Source organism: Curcuma longa, chromosome 9, assembly GCF_044706935.1.
Source record: "Curcuma longa cultivar G26 ecotype Majalengka, Jawa Barat chromosome 9, ITB_CL_G26_1.1, whole genome shotgun sequence".
Lineage (NCBI taxonomy): Eukaryota > Viridiplantae > Streptophyta > Magnoliopsida > Zingiberales > Zingiberaceae > Curcuma > Curcuma longa.
In genome coordinates, this window is record NC_133869.1 from 9,731,713 (window position 1) to 9,747,808 (window position 16,096).

At 34.6% G+C, this 16,096-nt stretch overlaps 2 protein-coding genes across 2 annotated transcripts; both read left to right on the forward strand.

Annotated features, from left to right (window-relative positions):
• Positions 1-330: 330 nt before the first annotated feature.
• Positions 331-7,560, forward strand: LOC141834785 (UTP--glucose-1-phosphate uridylyltransferase-like). Its single transcript, XM_074722152.1, has 21 exons — positions 331-463; positions 568-615; positions 724-815; positions 893-983; positions 1,672-1,732; positions 1,812-1,889; positions 1,986-2,036; positions 2,169-2,242; positions 2,728-2,800; positions 2,965-3,022; positions 3,112-3,158; positions 3,232-3,297; positions 4,313-4,345; positions 4,478-4,530; positions 4,605-4,680; positions 4,771-4,827; positions 4,906-4,989; positions 5,095-5,193; positions 5,263-5,367; positions 7,089-7,160; positions 7,258-7,560. Exons 1-21 carry the CDS (start codon positions 405-407, stop codon positions 7,288-7,290), a joined length of 1,410 nt encoding a protein of 469 aa, XP_074578253.1. The 5' UTR covers positions 331-404; the 3' UTR covers positions 7,291-7,560.
• Positions 7,561-9,454: 1,894 nt separating this feature from the next.
• LOC141834863 (protein GET1) lies at positions 9,455-15,577 on the forward strand. Its single transcript, XM_074722243.1, has 8 exons — positions 9,455-9,605; positions 10,931-11,010; positions 11,187-11,257; positions 13,152-13,222; positions 13,285-13,366; positions 15,000-15,049; positions 15,136-15,259; positions 15,356-15,577. Exons 1-7 carry the CDS (start codon positions 9,495-9,497, stop codon positions 15,220-15,222), a joined length of 552 nt encoding a protein of 183 aa, XP_074578344.1. The 5' UTR covers positions 9,455-9,494; the 3' UTR covers positions 15,223-15,259; positions 15,356-15,577.
• Positions 15,578-16,096: the final 519 nt, after the last annotated feature.

Consider the following 16,096-nt stretch of genomic DNA (forward strand, 5'->3'; position numbering starts at 1 on the left):
TTATTCCAACACACAATTCCTCATGTCATTTCACTTTACGCGAGGAGCATTTCGGTGCGATAAAATGAACCTAACTATCCACTAATTCAATTAATTATGAAATAAATGGAAAAACAAATTACTGAGTGCATAAATAAAAAAATATCTCGATTAAATTGGATTTTAAATTATGATAAAAAAAATTAGGAACCTTTTCAAGTGTTGACACTCGTGGTGACGGGACCGTCGTATGCTGCGAATATTCCGTTACGGTTGACGGACGGAGAGCATTCATCGTCGCTTTATAAATACCAGTCCGCTTCAGATCGATTCTCATCGCCCTTTCACCTTCTTCGCTCGCCTCTCACTGTGACATCGTTCGACGCCTCGCGATTTCCTTCCCATTCGGTCACCTCGATCCCCCAATGGCCGCCGCGAAGATCGAGAAGCTCCAGCCGGCGGTTGCTGCTCTTGATCAGATCAGGTGAGACTGAAGCGCATCTCTTGGGATCTTTTGTAAGCCATGGAGTCAGGTGAAAGAGATTAGATCTCACGGCCGTTTGTTTGTTTGTTTTTTTTTTTCTGCAGTGAAAATGAGAAATCTGGATTCATAAGCCTCGTTTCTCGTTATCTGAGGTAGGATTCCGTAGATCGGTGTGTTTGCTTTTGGATTTAATTGGTCGCGAGCTCTTTTGGTTCTGGCGATTGGAATGTCATCTTTTTGTTGTTTTAATTGGGCCTTAGTGGGGAAGCCGACCAGATTGAATGGAGCAAGATCCAGACTCCGACTGATAAGGTGGTTGTACCTTACGATAGCTTGGCGCCACCATCGGAAGGTCAGTTTTCCTTATTTGGTCGGATCTGTGACATGCCATTGCTGGTTTTCTGATTAATTTTGATCATCGTGTCGCAGATCTTGAGGCAACGAAGAAGCTCCTCAACAAGCTTGCGGTGCTAAAGCTCAATGGAGGACTGGGGACCACCATGGGATGCACGGGTCCCAAGTAAGTGAATCGTCAAGGGTTGTTTATCTTTAAGCTTTCTGTCGAATGCAAAGCTTGTACATTTATTGATAAAACAATGATTATGTTGATGAGTTGATATGAGCTTGTAGTTTCATTTGAAATAGCCTTTGCGCTCGGATAGTTAGTTTCTTAATAGTTGAGAACATCGGACAATATTTTACAAAGGATGTTGAAGGAAAGAATTATCTTGTTTCTTCTTTGAGTCATCCAGTGCTTATAAAGCTAGTAGGAATAGTTGCTAACCTGCCTGATTTGGCTGGCTACATAAAGAATTATACAATTCATGAATCAAGGCTACCGGTTTGGTATTTTTTGGATGAGCCTTGTGAAACTAGTTTTTTAATTGGTCCCACCCTATTAAATGCAAACACAAGTATTTTAACTTAGTTTGAAGATCATTATTTCAATCCCATCTCTAATTTGAATGATTAGATAGCCAATCCTAGTCACCTGAACTATGATTTTTTTTTGTGCCTGGTATGTGCATTATCAACAATCTTAGTACTCAAAATATTCTTGTGCAAACTGCTTGTGCAAATATTCTCTTCTCGTAGACACTTTTTTTCTAAGCCTGTGGAAATTAGAAGTTGCTGTGTAACATATATGCTTTTGTATCCTATTCAACATAGTTATTAATGAAACTGAGCTACATTTCCATGAATCACAGGTCTGTAATTGAAGTTCGTAATGGTTTTACATTCCTCGATCTGATTGTTATCCAAATTGAGGTAAGTTAACTTGAAGTGTTTATTTTCAATATATTCTCATAATCTAGAAAATACTGAACGATCGGAGAACACTTTGTAGTCTCTAAATAAGAAGTATGGATGCAACGTTCCTCTTCTTTTGATGAATTCTTTCAACACTCACGATGATACACTCAAGGTGACAATAGCTTGCTGTATTTTTAGTATCATAAGTGTGCTACAATTTTCCTTGGAAATAGTATGCTGACACTGCATGAGTTTGATGAATGTGAAGATTGTGGAGAAATATGCCAACTCAAATATTGAGATTCATACATTTAATCAGGTTTGAACTTTGAATATCTTTTTTAGTTTTTATCAGTTTGGATATTTGCAAGATGTAGCAACAAATCAATATTCTTTTTCTATTTTAATCTTGAAAAGGTCATCAAGTAACCTATAATTATGTAATTTGCAGAGCCAGTATCCTCGCTTGGTTGTTGAAGATTTTTTGCCACTGCCAAGCAAAGGCCAAACAGGGAAGGATGGCTGGTATGTTCTGCTCAAACATTGTTGCAAACTGTACATGATAAGATATGCCATATGTTTCTTACCCTAAACATTGTTGAGAAAATTTGAATGATTGAATCAGTGGAAAAGGCACGCACACGCGCACACACACACAGAACTTTTCACTGAATGAATCTCTTCTTTGGCGCACACGCACACACACAATGAACCTCTTCTTTGGCGTGGAGGAATTAGCTGTCGAATTCCTAAATGGAACTTGTGGAGCTAAAATGAATGTCTGTTTCTGTTGACTGTTGGTCAACTGATAAGTCTGTATTTCATGCAGTTTTCACTACAGTTTAAAGTTTTGTCCATTCTTAAATATCTATTTCAGGATGTTATCACTTTGCATGACATCATTTTATAAGTTCATAATTTGGATGCCTTGTAGATATGTGCTTAATCTAGACAATTATTTCTGTCATGGAAGTTTATTTATTGTACATGTTCTTATTTACAATTTGAAGGTATCCTCCTGGTCATGGTGATGTTTTCCCAGCCTTGAAGAATAGTGGCAAACTTGATGCCTTATTATCACAGGTTTGAAATGATCAACTAAGATAGCATTTTCTTTTTGTGTGTGTGTATGGCACATCCATTCTGCTCATTTTTTTAAATAATTTCTTATTGATGACACTCATTTTTTCCTTTTTATTTTATTACTTTCCTATTTGTTTAATGATCCTATGCATTACTTTCCTCAGGGGAAGGAGTATGTATTTGTTGCGAATTCAGACAACTTGGGTGCCATTGTTGACATAAGTATACCTTCTATCTCTCAGTTATTTTTCATTATCTAATCTACAATGTCTTTCATTATGTCACCTAAGAATGTTCCCCCTACTGTGTAGAAATCCTTAACCATTTGGTCAACAACCAGAATGAGTACTGTATGGAGGTATCTTCCTATCATTCAATTCCAAATTATGCTGAGTTTAAGGAAGGCATTGACATGTATACTGCCTCCTCAGGTGACACCCAAAACATTAGCTGATGTTAAAGGTGGTACATTGATCTCATATGAAGGAAGGGTTCAGGTAAGCAATTTGGATTTGGTGTCTTTGATGCTACACTATTTGTTCAAACTTTTGGCATGTTTTGTCATTCAAAACAATTGGCGCTGCACATTTTTTTAATGATAATATCAATAGGTTAACAAGAACAATGTATTCACTACAATCATATATGCTATTGTTCTTTATTATGTATATATCACCTCCAAACAAGTTTCTGGTTGTATATCTGTGACCCTGTGAAATAAATATTTATATTCAAAATGATCATAACTCAAAAACAAGAAGTATATATTGATCTCATACTAAAAACTGATATATTGATCTGACTGTTCATAATGGTTGAGAAACATTTTTCAAGATTTGAGACAGGCACGTACATGCATGCGCATGCATATACATTTTCTATATGGCAATTTATGTAGTTAACTAATTAGTTTAAGGACCTAAGAGTTTAGTCTTTAAACATTGGTTTCTTTATGTATCTACCATGATTTTGGCTTATTGATTTTTTTAAATAATATTTTATTTGTTCTTACAATTATCGGTTAAAGGATGAAGAAATCATGATACAGTTCTACATGTAAGGTTACTGGTTTTATGAAACTTCTAATTAACTAGTCTTGTACAACTACACATTCAATAGTGTCCTCATAGCATTAACCTGTCAATTGCCACTGGTAATATCATGAGTATCATGATAGGTCATAGGAGCATAACATGAAAATCATGATAGTGCTTTGAGTTTATCCTATAGCATGAATGTTCTAGCTGAACTTTGATAGAAGTAGCTCCTAATCCAATCTCTTGAATTTTGTGTTTTTTACGTGAGTTGATATCTTAATATACCTACGACACATGAAATCACTTTGACTGAAAGTAATATGTTTGCTTGGTAAAATCAACTTATGATATTTCTTTTTTTGAGAAGAGCTGTTAAGATTATACCATTTTACTTGTTGTCATGACATTAAATCTTCATTAAACTAGTAGCTGATTTAATTACTGCATCTAAACATCTATGGTACATATCTTGCAGCTTCTTGAGATTGCACAAGTACCTGATGCTCATGTAAGTTGCATCACAAGACACTGTCTGTTCTTGTCACTCCATACGCAAGGGAAAAAAAAGTTGAACTGCTTCTCTTCATTGGCCATTATTGTAACATAAGTTACTTGTTATGCCACTTCTTTTATTATGCAGGTGAATGAATTTAAATCAATTGAAAAGTTCAAGATCTTCAACACTAACAATCTGTAAGCATTATATGTTCTGTTCACAGCATTATAGTTGGAATTCTGCTGCATTTTTCTAAAGTTTGCAATGACAGCTGGGTGAACTTGAAGGCCATTAAGCGGCTTGTAGAAGTAAATGCACTTAAAATGGAAATTATTCCAAATCCTAAGGTGTTCTGATAATTATTTATTTCTACTTCCTCTCGTACTTTCTGATCCATCTCAAATAGACTGAATATTGAGCTTTGTGAATGTATGTAGGAAGTGGATGGTGTGAAGGTTCTTCAACTGGAAACTGCAGCTGGAGCAGCAATTCGAGTAATCATCAGGCTGACAGTTTTTTATCTCATAATTCAAAAACTTATGTCCTAAAGAAATTAAATTATGGTTTAACAGTTCTTTAACAATGCTATTGGAACTAACGTTCCACGTTCTCGGTTTCTTCCAGTGAAGGCAACATCAGATTTGCTTCTAGTACAGGTATATTATCAGACCATCTCTGCTATGAGGAACAATGGATCATCATAATTTTTTCTTACTTTCTATTATGTTTATTTTATTTTATTTTGTTTTTGTCACTTGCAGTCTGATCTGTACAAATTGGTTGATGGCTTTGTTATTCGCAATACAGCACGAAAAAATCCTGAAAACCCCTCAATTGAACTTGGACCTGAATTTAAGAAGGTAAGATCACAAATGGAGTGTTTTTAGTTAGTAATTTGATTTTGATTAAAATTGTTCCTCCACTTGTAGGTTGCTGACTCCCTTGCCCGTTTCAAATCCGTACCTAGCATTGTTGACCTAGATAGCCTTAAGGTTTCTGGTGATGTTTGGTTTGGTGCAGGAATAACACTAAAGGTATTTTTTTCTATATTTTGCTTTATCTATTTTCTGTTTTTTACTTGTGTTAGATCACATCCAATTTTTTCTTACTGGGGTTTCAGAGTTCTTTTTGTCATGAAAATTTCCCATGCTTTCTTCCTATTACACGGGTGTATTCATTTCCTTTTAGTTCTCTTTCTCTCTTGGCACATCTTCACAAAAACACAAGAATTATTTACAGAGTGCACTGGTAGTTGATTGTTTCCTTTTAGGATGAAGTAGTGTGGCCGTTCCTTCTTTCAATTTCTCTGATTACCTATAGAGATATTTTAGCTCTCAAAAACAAAATATTTTCCTTGCTTCCAGACATTCCTATATAACTATTTTCTTGAAACTCTTCTCTTTTAATGTTTCCATTTATGCACATCTGGAGAGATCCATGCCTTTTGGAATACTCGCACCTCCTCTGCTTCACTTGGGTAATGGTACAGATGCCTTAGCACCAGCATGATCACTCTTTTATAACCTAATTGAGATTATATTCATCTTACTAGTTATGTTTTTAATCTTTGGCAAAAATAAACTTTTACTTACTACTTAATAGTTAATATCAATGTGAGTGATATTAATGTCGAGGGAATGACATCTATTCTTCTTTTTCCTGTTAGAAAATTAGAAATTGCCCCAGTGATTATAACCCGGATCATGATATCATGTGAATGGTTCTGCATGTGATGAGTAGTTCTATGGTAGATTTCCACAAACCTCTCATCCTTGAAGGAAGACTGGAATTTAGTTTTATGCAAACTTCCAACTGTTAACAGTATCAAACAAAATTTAAGGCCAATGGTCCGGTTGGAGGGTTTCTCGAGTATTTAGGGTACTTAGACATTTGGATGGATATATAGGATATTGCAACTTGAAGTGTTCTTGGGCAAAAGAAATCACATTAATAAATTAACTTGAAAATTATATTGTGAGATTTAATGGAGTTTCCTGTTGTCTAACAATTTTTGCTGTGGCTGAAGCCCTCAGGCTCAAATGCAAATAATAAATTGAATTGGCACCTGATGTTTGTTACACTTGTTTCTCAGTGACAATTATGTACATTCCAAAGATACATTCAGTTATGTTTTCCCTCTTATCGCAGAGGATAAACCTCCTTGCTGAAATATATGACGGCTTTTAAGTCCATAGAAGATACTATTTTTGCTGTTATTATGATAATCTACTTGAGGTGAAGGGACGTGCCTCATCTCTGTTCCAAAAAGGGGAAAAAAAACAAAAAAAAAAAACTGTATAAAAAGGATCTATAGGAAACTGTATGGAGGCAGACAGGCCCAGAGATGAGAAACATACACATTCTGTATGTGGTTTGAAGTACCATACTGCTGTATGTATATTTCCTGGTTGCTTGGTGGTTTCAAGTCTCAGATTCGAGTCAAAAAAGTATAGACTAAATTCTTTTAGGTTGGAACATTTTGTGCTAAAACTTCACCGTGACCATCATGATTGTCATGTATATTCTCCAGGTTGCTTTGTGCCACACTACGTACTAAAATCTGCAAGAAATTGATTCATATGAAACTGCTAGTGCATGAAATTTGTCCCTTGACGTGTTACTATAAAACTCGTTCTCTTGTGCAAGCAATACCATATAACATCATTAAATTTGCCATCCTAATGGTTGTCTCATACATGCTATTTTATCATTTAATAGTATTTTGTTTTGCTAATCTTTTACCCCGGTGGTGAAGGGCAACGTGACTATCGCTGCAAAATCTGGGGTTAAGTTGCAGATCCCTGATGGTGCTGTTCTTGAGAACAAGGTAAACCAACCACCAAATTACTAAGGTTTCTGTTTGCTCATTTGAAAGTTCAATTTCCAAGGTTTGCAGTGACCATGCTTTTCATTCGTTGAGCCAGGTAATCAACGGCCCTGAGGACCTGAGAGCATAAAAATCCATGAAAATTTGGTTTTCCTAGTTTGCACGTCCAAAAAGGATTTGGGCACTTTTAGAGCACTTCATTTTCCTCTTCATTCTCTATTATTATTGACCTGCGTAAGGACAGCTGATGCATCCACAATTTTCTCTTTACTTGCTTCAAGAGAGGGCATAAAATAACAATGTATAAGAAGTGGAGCCTTGTGTGAGCTCCCGTCAAATTCTGTCTTATCTGTTTCTTTTTGTAGCCTTTTTAATCATGGAAAAACTTATTTTCCTTCAACTTCCGTTCATATTATTCTGGTCACACTTTCTTACGTGTTTGCCTGCAATTTAACAATCTTGTCACTTGTCAGGAACCGCCAAATATAAATTGAGATACTTTATAGTTTTTTAGTTGTTTGCTAATGTAAATATCCTGTGCAATTGTATAATTTGAGTGTTGAAGAATGTGAGCTTGTTTATTTGGCTGGAACAATGAGATCAATCTATGGTGAAATCCCAAGACATAAATGACTATAAGTTGCCTTGCTTCCCTTGCTTTTCTTCTCTAGTGACATCTATTTCAGCTTCAAATTTAGAATGCAACGTTCAACAACAATGTTGCATTAATTAGGAATCTTTCACTGGGTCAACTAGATCCATGAAATATCAAGCACAGTCAAATATGATTTTCAAATTGACAATCAATTACAACCGTTCACAATTTATATTATATCATTGTCATTTAGATCAATAAAATTATATATTTATTTTAAAAAAAATTATACTTATAATTAAATTTTTTAAGCAATTAAACTATGCAACATAAAAACTATTATTTTAAAAAAAATATAAATAAATTAAAATTTATTAATATATATCCATATTAAATTAAAATTAATATATATTGTTAATTAGGTATTCATTGGTTGATTTTTATCTATGATATATTCCGGATTAATGGCTTAATATGTTATTCGTGCATCTTAATTGATTCGAAAAATTAAATATTTGAATTATCAAAAATAAATAAATAGATTGGACACTTAAGTTGAGTTGGGCAATAGGGGTTCGACCTGCGTGTTAGGTCAAGCATGGTCCAATCCCTGGCGATGCCAATCATGGCACAAACCCTGAGCCACATGACCCTATCCTGTTCGAGTTAATTTTTTTTTAAATTAAAAATATACAATATTCTTCAATAAAAAAACAATTCCTAAAAAACATTTTGTTAAATTTTTGCAATTTTATATAATTTATTTCTTCTCTTTTCTATATATTTTTAAAAATATTTCTCTATCTAAATTATTTTATTATATATTATATATGGAGCTGTTTTGATTTTTTTAATCTAAATATCCAACTAAATCGATTAATTTAATTTTATCATGATAAATTAAAAAAATGCTCGTTAAGCCCATAGACCATAGTGTCAGGAATTTCACAATCAAACTCACCGTAGATAGAAATTGCTTTTGGGTGGTGTTGTGCTCTACAGAACCCATGCGCGATAGTTCCATTAGTATTCTAGAAGCCAAACATTATGCTCGACTATTTCAATGCATCTATTAATACAATTGAAAGAGGGGATTGTTGAAGTGCTTTATCTTAAGTGGTAAGTATGGAGACTGTGTGATTCAAGTCTTAGTAATATGTATTTGTTGGTTGAGACGGACAATGGGACCATACCCGATAATCCGGTTACTATAAAAAATTTATTCACTACAGTTTAAGCCAAACATTCATGATTAATTATAAAATAAATGAAGTAACAATTTTATAAATACAATTGAAAGAGAAGGGGTTGAAGTAAGTTGTTCAGATTGAATTGATAAGAAAATGAAGTAATTGTAAAAGATGAAATCAAATAGGAAAATACTCAATTTGAACAAATATAAATTAACAATTTTATTTTCACTTAATATAGATTAACAAGTCAAACTCACTCATATTTAAAATTATTTAATTTCTATATTTTATATATCGAACAGATTTAAATAATCTCTTATAAAAGTAATTATTGCATTTTTTCACAAATATCTGACCTGTTAAATGTTTTTTCTTTTCATATACTAAATTTATCGAACCAAACGGTTTTCTTAGTAAACGGGTTGAAAGCGTTTGACCGGTTCGGTCTTGTCAGATCGCCTATAAATTCCCCTGCTGTCAGGTTCAAAGTTCAGACCGGAGCTAATCATTTCATCTCATCCGACCGCTTCAGATCTGGTGTCAGACATGGACGAAGTCCCGTCCGGCGGGGGCGATTCCTTCTTCTCCCCTCTCTGCATCTTCCTCCTCGTCGCCGCTCTTCAGTCCCTCGATGGCTTCCTGGATTTCGTCAAACAGGTTAGCAGTTCGAGCTTTCTTGTCTCCGAATTGTCCTATTAAATCCCTGCGAGTCTTGTTTCGAAGAAAGCACCGGTTGGAGCTGGTGCATCATCTTTTCTTTTCTTTTCTTTTCTTTTGGATCTTTCTGCCGAAGATTCAGGTGGTTGCGCAAAGTTGTTTTTGGTGAAGATCTAGCGGGGTATTACCCTAATTTTCGGGTCGGCAGGGGTGGAAATGTATGAATATATGCCAATCGTATGCTGGTTCGTAGGTGCTCGGTTAAATATTAAGATTGTTTTTTCCTGTGGAACTTTAGATGGTATTTTTCTTTACCATTGTCTTTTTCGATTAGGCATTTCACCGATCGATAGTCAGAGATGATTAATTGCAATATCTAATTTAATTATACAGGGACAATTTTACCTGTTCCATCTCACTATACCCGATTTGTTATGAAATATGACATATCACAATTGCAGAGAACATTTTTTTTTAAAATAAAAGGATGATGGAGAAAATCGTACCTTATATGGAGAGGAACTAGCAAAAAGGAATAATAACCATGCTCGTGTGTTACAATAACGACAACAGTCACTTCATTGTCTTTATAACTCAATGTCCTTGATTGTCTTAACACTTGTATAACGCTGATGCAGCTATATACAGGTAACCTACATCAACGCTGCCCCAAACCTTTGTTAGTATGAGTTTGACCTACTAGACCTACATGCCAACAAACACTCTCCGATCTTTAAGGTTGGCAACTAAGTAGAGGTGGACAAGAAATGACCCAAAATGCAGGTGCATGAAGCTCCCACCAATGCAGGTCCCAGAGAAGGGTTGGACGACATTGGATCTATTGTACACAGTCTTACCCTTTATTGCAAGAGGTTGTTTTGTCAACTCAAATCCGTGACCTGCAAGTCACATGACAGTAATTTTACCGTCAAGGCTCCCCTTCATACCATATATATACAATATCTTGTAAAATTCAAAGGATCCAAAAAACCTAAAAGAACCCTTAATCTGATTTGAATTGAACTGAAATTTCCTACTCAGTTTTTTCCTTTGTATTTTGAGTTTTGGGTTTTTTTTTCTTTTTTTGTAATCCAAATCTAATTGCACCAGGTTGAATTTTTGTGCAAAAACAAACTTGATCTTACCTGTGTATACCTGTACAACTAAGCAAATTTGTTAGCAACTGCCTCAGCTTCATATGGGTCAACTTAAATGATCTTCTTGTATAAATGATATTGATTTTCCTATTGAGTATAAACTACATTCATTTTTTAATTTATATTTAATATTTTGAGTTTTTTGTTTTACATTTTTGTTCTTTATAGAAAGGCATGACAAGGAAGGAAGAAGTTCAATTGCGCAGAGAAATCATGGATCTTTACAAAGAGGCTAGCTCCCTATCAACGTAGGTGTTAAACAATAGTAGAAGAGGTTATTGTAGTATTCATTGAACTGTCTATTTTTTTGTTCTAATCCTTTTTCTGTAATCCTTTATGACATTTAAGTTAGAGCTTCACAATGCTTACTTTTGCATCTATTTCATACCTAACATGAATTCTTTTTTATTGCTTTGTATTACAGGCCTTCAACCTTTGCTCAATCTGCTAAACTTAAACGACTAGCTGCAGCCAAGGAAAAGGAGCTGCATAGAAGTACATAACAGCTATTAATTTGATTTTCATTTTACTAGTTATAATGTTTTAGGTTTGCATTATGTGATCTAGTATTATGCCATTTCTTTCTTAATCAGTGACTGCTTGCAAGCTTAAATAACCATTATATACTGGTGCTTCACTATTACTAGAATAATTCACTTCGCTACTTAACAGCCCTAAATTTGAGGTTTATAAAATTATAAGAGCTATCCCTACCTGATGGAAAATCATAGCACATTCTGATAAAACTAATGTCAAACTTTGCACTTGTTTGGGATCATTTGTGAGACATAGTTTTGACCAATATTCATAATCTTCAGTCTAATTGTCTTTATTTTATGCTATTGGAATTGATTCTCTTACTGTATATTCTGCAAGGAAAACGCAACAGTTTTAATGTAGTAATTTAGATTATGGTAATTATGTCTTTTCTTGCACAAATATAAATTTCAATAAAAAAAGGCTTCGTGGTGGGCGGAGCATTATGTTCTGAGAAGAACAAGACCTGATAAGTAATGAACTGAATACCTTTTATGGTTCTTGACTAATAATGTTTTGCTTGGTTGCCTGATCTATGGGCTTTACATTGATCTGTGAACATGCATCCAACCATGTATGCCTTTATTAACACCAGCACATACTGTGCAATTTGCAAACCCCAGCATGCTGTTGCTGTAACCCATTTTCATACGAAATGATAGTGATTGCTGATTATATTTAGCTATAGATGTATCATATGTCTACTAATATTTTAGAATAAATAACACCTTGCTTCACATGGGTGATCACCTTATTCCTTGAGCAATATAGTTACCTTGCCTTTTTGGAGTACCTAGTGTCTTTATTAAGAGCACTTGGAATGATCTTCATAATTTGGCCAATCACAATCTGCACTCTTCAATTTAAACAAGGATTAAGTGGTTTGGATCTAGTTTTATAACCTTTATTTTCAGGTGAGATACCAGAAAAGAATAGAAAAAATTATGGTCTGGAAACGTTTGGTACCATGAGAGAAGCAAGGTGCATTGGTGGTGAAATGGTAGACATGTGAGATTCAAACTTTCATGCCAAAGAATGTGGAGGTTGACTATGGCAATGTCAAGAAGAGAATTGGTCTCAATGGAGCTAAACATGGTGCAAAATACTGAAGTGTTTTTTTCCTTTGCCATGGGCCTGTGCGATCAAGAAACTAGTCCATGTCATAGGATAGAATTAGTTAAGCAACTTGGACTAACAATCACTTTTAAGAGAAAAATTAGAATTGCTAAATATGATGATCAGAAGGAGAATGAAAAGGACATGCTTATGAAGAACAAGATTAGTGGAATAAAATGCCAAAGAAATAGGAAATACAAAATTTCATATTTGGTATAATGGAAAAGTTAAATCATAAAAATGGAGTGTGCTATGCTAGTTAAAATTATAGGGATATGTTGTGAAAGTGAAGATGTGTGCTGGAGATAGAACTGTAGTATTAAAATTGGCAGTAGGAGATGAGTTATTAAATGTTATATATGTTTATTCTCCTCAAATAAGATTGAGATTGAATGTTATCGATTTATGCTTAATTATGTTCTGAGAATCCTTCATAGTATTGCTATTTATTTTCAAAACAACACATCAACTTAAGTTTTCTGAAATTTAATCAACATATTTAAATATATTTTTCCTGTTAGAAACATAAACCCAAACCCCAAGGGATTTTAATTTTGTGAAATATGACCTTTCTGATCATCACTAAAGTCAAGAAGCTCAGAGCACCCTGGTTGGTTCTGGTATCAGATCTTGCATAATTTTCAACTTAGTTACTTCTCATGTTAGCCTCAATAATGTGCACGGTCATGTAGTAGTCCTCTAAACATATTCTTTCCCTCACATAATGCTTGTGCAGACCAAGAAGAGCGCAAGAAGGAGAAAACCTGGTTTAATGAGCTGTCTGGGAGGGCCCTGCTGGCTTTGAAGGTAATGTTTTATTTATTCGTTTTTCTGAAAGCATGTGGTCCGATTATTTCTCTTTGTACTAGGCACTGGTGTATGGTGGTCTTGTACTTCGGTTTTGGGGAGTTCCTGTTGCAGCAGTTCCTCAGCATCTATTGCAACCTTTTGGTAAGATATTTATAGGATATTTTCATTGTTTATGAAATATTAAACATTTTGTGTTCCATTATAGTGATGTCTGAAGTGAGTTTGTCTAACATCTTTACATTTGTTATGCATGTTTATTTTTTATCAAATTTGAGGCAGATCATATTGTACGTTGTTCTTTCATTTCTAATTTGTTTGCCTTCTGTGTTGTTGCACTCATAAGAATTGAGACATTTGTTAGTGAGATAAAAGAACTATTGGAAGGCTTCCAAACAGAAGCCTGTAAAATAGTGAAGCTTCTTGTTGGTGGATAATTTTCAGTATTGAGTGCAATACTGAGCTTGGTGTGTAAAACTTTTGCTTTATTAAAAGAAAGGCTTAAAGCACTGCCTGCTTTTAAGAAATTAAATTTCAATTGTTTTTAAGGGAAAATTACTTTATTTGATCAGGAAAATTTTCATTACTAGTCCGCTGGAAGTGATCAGTGATTTGGCAGACCAACCTGGTCTCTCATGTAAAAGAAATGAATAAGACCAAAAGGTGTTGTTTTACAGACACTCCTCTTGGCTTTACGTCGGGGCATTTGCCAAACAAGAAACACAGTTTTGGCAGGTTGGTAAATCAGCAGAATGACCCCTTCAAGTTCTAGGTACAAGAGTTATACCAAAAGCAAATCAATTTTTGGCTTGGCAATTTTCACAGTTCAAACTAGTAATGTTAAATCGATACATATTAGTAGAAGGAAATTAAGTACCATGAGGATATTGATGATTGATTATAACTACTCAACTACATGAGCCTGGCATGGGATTTCTATTTTCTAGACCATAGCACTGTAGATCATGGAGATTTTTGGGACTGTATATTGAAAGATATGTATTCATTCAATCATACATGATAGGCAAGCTAGAAAATATGTACTTGGCTACTTGCAAAAATCCATGCTTTATGTAGCAAGTTCAAAATAATAATTTAAATTGACACATTAGCAGTAGGAAACTAAGTGCTATGCAGGTTTATTTGATAATTGATTGCAGCTATTAAACTACATCAGCCTAGCATTTGTTCTAGACTGAAGCACTAGAGATTAGTTTTTGAGATGGTATATTGAATGATTGTGTTCATTTAATCATACATGGTAGGCGAGCTAGAGTATCATATACCTGCAAAAGTCTGTTTTTTATGCAGTGAGTTTTGAATACCTCTACCAGGATTCTTCAGCTAATCACTTTGTACCCACGTCAGATATCAACATTCAGTCATTGACATTCCGAGTGGACACTCAATACTACTATTGGCCATGAGTTAAATTGCTTAAAACCTACTGTGTTGGACACTCAGATACTCTTGTTGATTAATAGTGGATGCTTTCACAGAACTAACAGATCATCCCATTCAATCAGACTCAATTTTAAGAACCTGAATATGACACAAGCATCAGATCCATTGGAACTAATTTGAAGAGATGATGAGTCAAGGGCTTTGCCACTATTTGTAGTGTAATAAAAGAAATTTAAAAAAAACGTGTTGGAAGACCTGTAGATGTCTGTTCAAACTCTAGTTTCTCTCTCCATTAACTTGTTTAATTCTACTATGACCGCATCTTGCAATTTACCACTGCTCAAAGTTTGAGGTCTTTTGCTGGCGTTGGCAGGCAAAGTATTGTCCTGGAAGTCTGGAAATGCTGCCACAGGCCAAATCATGGTAGATTCATTGCTTGAATTGTCTGGAAATACAATGACTTGTAGAATTTAGTTGCAGGAATTTTGTTTCCTTTGTTCTAAATGCAGGTTGGCATAATTCCATGGCTGGTTTTAACTTCTCGTGTCAGCAAATTCTTGTGGCAAAAGTTTCAAAAAACTTTTTTCAGCAGATAAACGTAGAACTACCTCTACAAACCTAAGATTTTCTCTGGTATGTAGCTTATCTTTCTGATTTTGCAGTATCACAAAATGTGTTGCCTTTTTGCTTTCTAGCTATTTCATTGTTTCCTTTCTGGTCTATGTGCAGATTTTTTCCTCTACTTTTGTGTGTATCATGTCACTGAATTGGTCAATAAACTTACGAAGCTGTATACATTCGTATCGAGGCACTTAATTTGCAGCAGCAACACTCCATGTGCTCGACTGTTTTTCCCAGGTTTATGCTATATTTTTCTGGCTCCAACATGTAAAAACTTTGTTTTGTACAACATTTTTGAAAAAAGAGTGGGAAAGTGATTTTTCCTGACCATTTTGTCTGATAAATTGTTCACTTTAGCAGTATCTGTGATAAATAATGCTTCCAGTATGTTGGTCTTTATAGTGATAGTTTGATGTTATTCATGCTCTTGCCGAAACCATGAACTAGGTTTGGATGACCAAATTGCATTTGGAATGATCATTTCAAGCACTAGTCTGACAATTTTATTTCATCCATTCGCTCGTAAACAAACCATCTTCAACATCATCATCATCATCTTAATCAAGACAAATATAAATGAACATCAATCACTGAAATCTTTATTGCATTAGAATACAGTGAACTGAGGCATCAATTAACCTTATAATGAAATTCCATAAAGAAATATGGATGGATGTGAACGTAGGGCAACTTTGTCGCAAGTTCTAGTCAATATAATTTTTACACGAAGCAAAGCAATTTGAAATGGTCACTAGAAATCAACAAGAAACACACTTTGACGGCTTTCCTTTCTATTAGAATCCTCAAAAACGACGAATATCTCTTTCTCATTTATTGTCAAAATAACTT